The sequence below is a fragment of the Eurypyga helias genome, unplaced genomic scaffold, assembly GCF_000690775.1.
Source record: "Eurypyga helias isolate BGI_N326 unplaced genomic scaffold, ASM69077v1 scaffold12978, whole genome shotgun sequence".
NCBI lineage: Eukaryota > Metazoa > Chordata > Aves > Eurypygiformes > Eurypygidae > Eurypyga > Eurypyga helias.
Genome location: NW_010267611.1, coordinates 7959 through 18095, shown reverse-complemented (window position 1 = coordinate 18095; position 10137 = coordinate 7959). Strand labels below are relative to the sequence as shown.

General features: G+C 41.7%; 1 protein-coding gene across 1 annotated transcript; it reads left to right on the top strand.

Annotated features, from left to right (window-relative positions):
• Positions 1-157: 157 nt before the first annotated feature.
• Positions 158-9383, top strand: DGKE (diacylglycerol kinase, epsilon 64kDa). Its single transcript, XM_010157490.1, is given in 12 exon segments — positions 158-317; positions 320-611; positions 2222-2381; positions 2849-2971; positions 3885-4028; positions 5842-5999; positions 6295-6346; positions 6495-6608; positions 7088-7159; positions 7657-7784; positions 8768-8879; positions 9192-9383. Coding segments are annotated over 12 exon segments (1707 nt in total).
• Positions 9384-10137: the final 754 nt, after the last annotated feature.

The window sequence follows — 10137 nt, the reverse complement described above, 5'->3', positions numbered from 1 at the left end:
GTAGGTCAGGTGTGGGGGCAAGTAGGGGCTTAGCCCTAATACGGGATTAAAAGATGCGTCGGGAAGCTGCGCGTTGGCTCCTTGGACGCGGGGGCCGTTCCCGGGCTCGCCCTGCTGGCTGTGAGGGGTTAGGCTGGTGAGGCCCAGCTGCTGAGGAATGGAAGGGCCGGAGAGCAGCAGCGGCGTTTCCTCCTCGGTCGTCGCAGACTGGAGCTTGGTGTTTTGGACTCTCTGCTCTGTGATCCTGCCGGTGCTCATCACCTTGTGGTGCAGCTTCCAGCGGTCCCGGCGGCAGCCGTTGATCCCCGGCCAGTTTCGAGCAAGCATGACTGGCACTACACGGACCTCTTCGGCCAGCCCTCCTACTGCTGCGTGTGTGCTCAGCACATCCTTCAGGGTGCTTTCTGCAACTGCTGCGGGCTGCGGGTGAGCGAGGGATGCCTCAAGAAGGCCGACCAGCTTTTTCTCTGCAAGGAAATTATGATGAGGGGCAACGGTGGAGCCCACAGCTCTATGCCACACCACTGGATCCGAGGCAACGTCCCCCTCTGCAGCTGCTGTATGGTATGCAAACAGCAGTGCGGCACGCAGCCCAAGCTCTGTGACTACAGGTACTGCAAGGGAGCTTGTCTTTGTACGAGAAAGTATGGTGCCATATCGATACTCTGTTTTCTGCAGGTTTATCGGAGCACGTTAACCGGAAGGAGACCCTGCAGTAGTCAGATAGGAAACTGTTAAAAAAGCAACTTCAAAGAACCTCAAATGACAGTGGATGCTTGTGGGTAGTTTGAGTCATAGATTGAGTATGGCTTTGCATCTCATGCCCGCTTCCTAACTGCATTACTCCAGCATGATGTGCTAGCTACTGATAATTACATATAAAAGGCTCTTTCTGTGCAAGAGAGTTTATATTTTAGGGGATCACCTTCAGAAGGTTCTCACACACTTGTCATTTATACAGTGGCTAGCCTAAGCAATTTGGGTGGCACAGTTCCCAGCAGAGCATCAAAATGTGTAAGCGTCTCTACAAAGCTGGCATCTGCTCTGTGTAACCAGAACAAACAACCATCCTACAGCTGCTTGAAGTTCATTTTCAAGGGTACTCAAACTAATGGGAAGTTTTAAAAGGTATTGTAATGTTCTTAAAGTTTGTGGTAAGAGTCTTTGCTTGCAAAGTTGGCAGCATGGCACACCACGGCATGTTATGCCAAAATATAGTGCTAGTGGTCCAGATCCTGGGCGCAGTGTGTTGGTGACATCCTTTCAGAAGGCTGTAGTCTTAGCCGCGTGTATTCTGACAGCTTTTGCTTTGCTTCTGTGTGATGCTGTCAAATCGCCTGATAAGTAAGCAGAATTACAGTGCAGATAAGCGTACTATCAAACAAACCTTGAGAAGAGAGTAGGAGAAAATGGAAGAAGTGGATTTTAGAGGCAGGGAGGGAAGGAAGGAAAAAGAGGAAAAGAAGTCACAGTACAGGGCCAGTGTCATTGCTACTCCAGTTGTGTGCTGGATTAGTCCAAAGGACTCCAAAAATAGCTTTCACAGCTGCTTAAACCAAGGCTTTGGATGCAGCAAACAAGGATTAACATTCTGCAGAGGCTGGCAGTGGATATTGCTGTATTTCCTCTTGTTCTAGTCCATTTTCCAGGACAGCTTTTAGAACAGGTCAAAAAGCTGAGCAGTTTTGCATAACAACATCCCGTCAGGCTCTTAGAGTACTGTGTAACCTTTTAGGCTTCAGACTTTAAGGGCTGTTTTCAATCTTAAGGAATTTATTCATTATTGTTACTAGTAACGCTTTATTAAATTGAACTCTAGTGTTTTATCTGTGCTCTTTAAAGTTCAGTTTCTCATGCAAGCTTTCAGTCTAACTGTTAATGTTGCAGACACTGCGGGAGAATATTTATAGCACCTGGTTTGGGAATTTAAAAGAATATAATTAATTGAAAACTGTTGGGGATTTTTGCCCAGAATTCAAACGCTTTTCTTGGGATGCAAACACATGACCAGGTTATGTAATATTCTGTAGCCAATACACAGTCATAAACATCCAGACAAGGCATGGTTTTCTCTGTAATGTGCTTAAAATATTACTTACAGTGGTGCGTGTAAACATATGTAGTTTTCAGAAAGTTAGTCTCTCTACCATAAATGAGCAAAATGGATGTGCCTGTTGTCTGAGGATTTATTTTTCCATGCTTTTTGGTCCTTTTTTTCCAGATGTGTGTGGTGTCAGTACACTGTACATGATGACTGCATGATGGATTGTTTAAAGACTGAGGAGTGTACATTTGGAGAATTCAGAGACTTAATTATTCCACCATACTACTTGTCTGCAATCAACCAGATGCGTAAAGACAAAAGAACCAATTATGAAAAGGTAATTATCTACTGCTACTTGGGTTTATAATATATTTTTTAAAAAAACCCAACCACCCACACCCATTAAAACTTGAACTTTGTCAGGTTAATAACGATCAGGTAAATGTTTCAGTATATGTGAAGTACCTGCAGTGTTACCATGGAGGTGTTGGTCATTTTATTAACATGGTAGCTGAAGCATGAGCAGACATTTGGGTTTTGTTATTCCAAAAAAACCACTGAGATTGTTTTGTGTTTTTTCGGGTACTGTGTTCATAACACTGTAGTATTTGTTGTCCTAGGTGCTGTACAACAGAAATGGCCAAACTTGGTGTGTTACAAGTATTTGTTTCTGTTTTGACTACTTCAGGCTAACTGGTAACTTCCTCCTTTCTGCTCTTACAGGGGTCAGGTTTTGGAGCAAAGCTTTAAACATTCTCAGAGGTGCAGTATTTGTGTGACTGACTGACTTTTACCTTCTTGCAGGTAGTACCTTACTGCAGAAAACACTGGATGCCAGTCATCATACTGGCTAATACTCGTAGTGGAAACAACATGGGTGAAACTTTACTAGGAGAATTTAAAATTCTGTTTTTTTTTCCCGTTCAGGTATTTACAGTGAAAAGCCACTATAATAAAAGTCTGAATTAGACTAAACATCACTCTGCTTGCACAATGACAGTAGGATCCTGTTGAAGATCAGTAAGGGAAACAAATTCATGCAGATTCTTCTTTTAGAAGACTGGCTTTATAGAGAGAGACCAGAAGCACAGAGGCCCCTCCCACCCCCAAGTTTGTTATGGTTCTGATACTGGTCAAGTTTTTTTATTTATAGTAATACATGCAGCAGTTCTGCTAATGATAAGTTTCTGGCTTTTGAAACAGTGTACAGGCTTTAGAAAATGAAATATGTAGAGCTTTTTAATTTGAAACCTGTATTTGTTTAATTTCTCACTTTACTTGTGAAAACGTCAGTGTTTACAGTTGCTGCTTTGTGTTGTCCCTTTCCCTGTAAAATCCCCTGGGATGGCACAGGATGCTGACGTAGGGCAGTTAGTTGTTCCTTGGATTTCCTGGCTGCACCTTAATACTCTTCCTTTGAAGTTCCAACCCAGCCTTAGAATACAGCCTAGTAGAAATCACTGTGTGTTTGTTTGAAATGCATCCCAGTAAGACTCTGAAGAATAAACCTCTTTCAATCCTGAGTACGGAAAAAATAACGTTTATTGAAGCCTTGCATCTTGCAGAATGCGTCAGGATGCCTCTAGATACAGACTTGCCTTAGGATTCTGTTGGCGTGGCTTATCAATGGCATTTATTTCTGGTGAAACAGCTGGAGCTCTGCTGTGAACTGGGGAAACCACGCCCTGTTCATTAAAGTCAAGACAGCTCATTTGCTAATATAATATTGTAAATGGAGAATCTTGATTTGCAGTAGAATGAGGTTCTTGAAGTTGTTTATCTGAGGCAAATCCTGAGTCGTGTTCAGTGTACTTACAAAACTTATTTTCCGTGCTTCTAGGTTTTTGATCTAAGCAAAATTACACCTGCCAAAGCACTCCAACTTTGTACCTTGCTGCCTTGCAACACTGTCAGGGTTCTCGTCTGTGGTGGCGATGGCACAGTAGGCTGGGTCCTGGATGCAATTGATGAGATGAAGATAAAGGTATTGTCTTTTAAACTAAAAGACAGCTTATCGTGAAAAGCATTTTGGAGCTACTCAGGTTCTACACCCAATCTCTTACCTGCATTTATGTTTTCATCTTCCTGAACAAGCCTACAGAGAAGTATTTGCAGAAGTGCTTATTCATACTGGGGAGATGGTGGGAATGCATGTTGTTACGAGTCCTTGTAGATCAGGAAAAATGTGATAGCTTTAGATTTTAAATTATATGTAAAGTCATTCTTTTCTGTAAAACAAGAAAAGAACAAGTTGCAGAATATTTTATGCATTGTTCTTTCCTCTTCGGCTGAACAGTTTTATTTTGCCATAAATGGCATCGCTAATGTGCCCTGGCTGCTTATTTCTCCCAGCACGCTCCATCTTTTATAACCTCCTAATTTTGCTGGCTATGCTGGTTACACTGCTGGGGCATGAATGAATGCAGCAATTTGCTTCTGCTCCTTACCATACAGTCTGAAGAATCTGTCAGCCTGCAGCCTCGCCCATTAACAGCAAATGGAGAAGGAAAAACTAAGCTGTATGTTTACTCTTGATTTGTAATGGAAGATACTCCAGTTCACAGGGTATTACTAAGAACTGGGAAATTTAAGAATGTTGAATAGTTAACTACTAGGGCTTCAGTGCTTCACCTAACAAACTTTCTCTAGCGCTAAAAGGAAGAAAGTTACTCTTCTATCAATGTCTCGTTTGCTGCGGCTTTCTTGTTAACACATGAAATGTTGGAGTTGAAGGCCATTATTACAATAAAATGTAACTAAATGTAGAAGTATATATGGCTGCTTGTTCTCGGACACTTGATATATTGTCCCTCAGAACTAATATACCTGATGAAATCAGGGTTATTCGCTGTTTTCAAGTATTCAAAGTGAATCTTTGGAGTTACTTAAATAATGTTAATATTATCAGAAAAATCGCTTTATTATCAGCAGTATGTTATTTGCTGTCTTCATTGATCTTGACGTTTAGATACAGGTTGCCTGGCTGATAACTCTTGAAAGAATAGTAACCGTAATGCCACTTACTGCAAGTACTTTTCACAGCTGAATTTCAAAGGCCATAGTACCTCTGAAATAACTCTTCACCCTTCTGTGGTAAAGAGAGCACAGACCTTTGCTTAGGTGGCAGTTTTGAATGTCTGCTTCCGACACTCTGAACTGCAGAGGTGACTGTCATCTGCTGCGTCTGTTGATGACAGTTGGATCTCTGTATGTGGTATCTCTGAAACTTAGATACTGACTTTCCTCCTTTGAGGATCTGAATTTCTGTCTGTGGTTGTACGCTCCAGTATTATGTGCATCTGTTGGTTTAGACCTAACCTCGCTTCAGTCTTGTAAGAGCACTTTGGTGTCTTGCTGTGGTTCACAGATTTGTGTGTGACATCTCTCAGTATTCATGCCGTGACACGGAGGTATGTGGCGTAATGGTGTCAGTAACTTACTGTGGCTGCAGGTAGTCAGGAAATCACATGGGAACCTCAGGCTTCCACTTCTAGATCCAAAGCATCCTTCTTTTGAAGGAATACTCTGTTCAGTATTAATAAGGCATTGTTTCTGTATTGTGTTTGTATTCTCTTTTCGCCTCGCAGGGGTTTAACGTTTCTTTCCTTTGCGTTATCCCTACAATAAGTACGTAATTGTGCCATCTGCTGTGCTGATGCTGCCAGTTCTATGGCTCTGCACTGTGTAACAAGCTGCCGCAGAGATTAATGACATTTATCTACCCTGAACATCTGGGGATAAAAGGGAGAAAATGCGTGCTGAAGAAGGAGCTAATGTGCAGTGTTTTTGTACCCTAGGGGCAAGAACGTTATATTCCACAAGTTTCCATTTTACCTCTGGGAACAGGCAATGACCTGTCTAATACACTGGGCTGGGGTGCAGGTTATGCTGGCGAAGTCCCCGTAGAACAAATCTTACGAAACGTCATGGAGGCAGATGGAATCAAACTGGACAGGTAAGTGACAGAGGAAAGATAAACTGTGTGGAGCCCAATGCTGCTGCAGCTTTGCCCATACCCACTTGTAGCAGTATATGTAAAGAAACACACATCTCGCTGGAGGGACGTGCAGAATAACTGAGGTCCAAAGTTAGTCTTTACTAGTTGCTTGACAAGGCTCAGTTCTTTTTCATAATTTAACTAAATTCAGTCTTTTGACTTGATCCCAGTATAGATCTGAGATTCCTGGCTACAGCTTTGATACTAAGTGAGAACAGTCTCTCATGACTAAGTAACGGCTGTTGTTTTTCAGATGGAAGGTTCAGGTCACAAACAAAGGGTACTACAACTTAAGGAAACCAAAGGTATGGTTTGCAAGTATAAATATGGATTCTGTGGAATACCTGTATGTTTATACTTATTTTTCTGGTTACCTACTTCCCCGTAAACACTGACTTTTCAGTGTTAATAATGCTATTTAATAAGACCATAAGTAGAAATTCTTTCTTACAGGTATTCACAATGAACAACTACTTTTCTGTAGGACCTGATGCCCTCATGGCTTTAAACTTCCATGCTCATCGTGAGAAGACTCCGTCTCTGTTTTCCAGCAGAATTATTAATAAGGTGTGTTTGGTAAAGTGACATCTCCTTGTAGTTGTTGACTTCAGGCTATTTTCCGCTCTACTCCCCAACTTCTTTTCATGCCATTCTAAGGATTTGAACTCATTATTCTGGGGGAGGGGATTCCATGAGTAAAATATGTTTCCAGCCCACTCACACGTATTCTGACTTTCATCTGCTTGCTTGCTTATGGAATATGCTGTTTGTTCAATTTTCGTTGAGACTGTCTCGTTTGCTTTGAAACTTACTGGGTTGAGGACATTGCCTGCTTCCTTTTAAAGTGGAAAGCAAGTTTCTTATGCAAGGCGTTGCCTATCTCATGAAGACAGATTAGTTGAAGGATGTGAAATATGATGTGTGAATTTTAGATAAGGTTTGCAGAATAATTATATGTGAGCATTTCAAATGGTCTTCATATGTATTGTCTTTTTTTAAGTGTTTTATGTTCTCCCTGGGTTTTTTCTTTCTTTTTTTTCTTATAGGCTGTTTATTTTTTTTACGGAACCAAAGACTGCTTAGTACAAGAATGTAAAGATCTTAACAAAAAGGTTGAGGTAAGTTTTTTAATTTGCTTATTCTCTGGACAATCAGTGGAGTGTAAAAACTTGCCTTGTGAAAGAAAAGGGGGAAAGCTTTGCCGCTTTCATCTAGATGGTGTTTGTATAAAGATGGCTCTGGACCAGGAGTAATTTTCATGGTTCTTTTGCTACCTGCAGCTTGCTTTGGAATTCATGTCTTTGAGCTTACTGAAAACTCCTAGCTTTTTGTGGCCTTGACTCAGTTCTGTGAGTTCAAGTACTGACTTTCAGATAAAGTTTGCCTTACTACCAGAGTCTTACATAAGTGAGAGTTCCTTTTTCTTTATTAACAGAAATTTATGACAGCTTATGAAATCAGAAGTAATTTTTTAGGTATGAAAATAAAACACGTTCTATTTGTACAGGGCCAGCTTTTCTTCAAGTGGAAGCCTATTAAATGCATAAAAATAATAACTAGTTATATTGAAGTACTGAATTTGATCCATGGTAATTAACTTCTTTGTCTTTTAAAGCTAGAGTTGGATGGTGAGAGAATCGAGTTGCCCAATTTGGAAGGCATCATTGTCCTGAATATTGGATACTGGGGAGGTGGCTGTAGGCTCTGGGAAGGAATGGGTGATGAACCTTACCCCTTGGCGAGGTACACAGTGCATCTTTTTCTTTTGTTACCTTTAGCAGTTGTAGTGTAAACAATTCACTCCAGTAGTCTGTGCTGATGTAGCCAGGCTTATCTAAAAGTCGGAAGGATTCCTTGTGACAGTAAGCTATCTCAGGGTTTTTTTACTTTCCTCGTGTTAGAGACTTGGGCTAAGTGCATCCCACCCATCAAGTCTGGGGTGTTTTTTTAAGACTTTCTCAAACTGTCTGGCATGATTAAGCAATAGCATTGTAGAGGCTGTTAAAAATAAAGATACTTTCAAAAAGTAGAAAATATGTCCGTTTCAGAATATAAAAACACATCTTAATAGAGGCTAAAATATAAAGTAAAAATAAAGCAAGCCTTCCATGCTTGGGTAGGTTGGCTGGAGCAATATGAAAGAGAATAGGTGGGTACATTAGTTACTCCCTCTTATGACTTCCTTCTTCAGAAGCCACATATATAAATGTACTTCATAGTTCTCTTACAAGGCTTATGATCCTGGATTTCTTAAAAAAAAATATTTGGGCAAGATCCTTTACCAAAATCTAAAGAATGAAGCCATTAAAAGATTTTCCTATAGATTAATAACTAAGTGAAAAGAGAAGAGAAATCCACTGTGGGCCTTAAATATGCACGATGAGCCTTGGAAAGTCATATATCCATAATTTCTGGAAGCTAGCTAGGGAGTACCAGCTGGTGCATTGCTCCGGCCTTAAATATGCACGATGAGCCTTGGAAAGTCATATATCCATAATTTCTGGAAGCTAGCTAGCTAGGGAGTACCAGCTGGTTCATTGCTCCATACTTGTGTTTTTGTACGGCTTCCTTTGCCTTTTGTCCAGCACAAATAGATAGTTTAAACACGCTTGTAGAATAACATTTGTCTTCTCTACAGGGATAGCCGTAAAAGGACTGTGTCATACTGGGACAGGTATTCCAGTGCTCATGAGCATCACTGAAGAGTTTTCTCTCTTAATTCACAGACATGATGATGGACTTCTGGAAGTTGTTGGTGTTCATGGTTCTTTCCACTGCGCCCAGATTCAGGTGAAACTCGCAAATCCTGTTCGCCTAGGGCAGGCACACACAGTGAGGGTAAGTAGTCTTTACGGACCTATTTCCCTGAATTTTTTTTAATACACAGTATAGAGTCTCCAGCACTTGGCTGTCTGATCTGCAGATGCAGTTTGCACTTGAGCTAGATGTTTCTTTTGCTTGGTAAAAATTATGTCATCATTCATGGTCCTCTGTTGCTGTGGTTGGTGGCCTATGAGTGCAATTAATTATCTACTAAGTTTCTCCTTGGCCAGGCTGAAAACATGCAGCATCGCTATATTGTAGTTGTAAAAGGTATCTTCAGAGCTACTTTGAACTGCTGTGATTGTGTGTTCTTCTGTTTAATACCAGCTGATCTTGAAGAGTTCAAAGATGCCGATGCAGGTGGATGGAGAGCCGTGGGCTCAGGGGCCCTGCACTGTTACCATAACTCACAAGACACGTGCACTGATGTTGTACCACTCGGGTGAACAAACAGATGACGATGCTTCCAGCGTGTCCGAGCAAGACCACGTGAGAGAACAGACGGATGAAGATGCATAGATGTCTGTGGAATTTATCACCATACAGTGATGAACTTCAGCTTGTTAAGAACACTGGGAGCACCTAATCTAAATTAAGGTTCATGCCATAAGGTTCATACTTGTGAATGAACTAGAGCTGAGGAAAAAGCCATGCTTTTATGTTCATGAAACTTTCACTGCTGAATTACCACAGCTGTTGAGCCTTTTAGACTGGTGGTGGAGCCCAGCCTTTCTGGCTGGAGGAGTCAGTTACTCTCATGGCAGGAAAGAGACTGATACTGCAGCCCTTCCCTGCTGTGGAATCAGATCTTCTGCACATACACAGTGCAGTCTGCAAAATGTTTGATGCCCTTCGAAAGGGGAACAGCTGGGAGTTTGGCCTGCTTCCACCTGCCCTCTTCCCCAGAACAGTTCCTGAGCAGAAAAGCAGACCAAGTAGGATGTGGGTTGATTTTTCTGACATCAGCCTGCTCCTAACTGCCACCTCTTCCTGGGAGCAAGACAAATACTTCTCTGGGCACCTGCTCGTGCAGTGCATATCCAATAGGCTTGACTGGGAGAGCGGAGGATGTGGGAGCTCTTGAAGGTGGTTAGCAAGAAAGATGCTTTTGGACCAAAGGTTTCTGGAAATGCTCTGTGAGTGACTGACCTTTTCAGTGGCTTTGTAGGCCATAATAGCATAGTCCTGAGGTCCTGAGTACCCATGATCCAACTGCAAAATAATTGTACCATGACTTGCACTGAATGATCCTGGGACTGACTCTGCTTCGGTT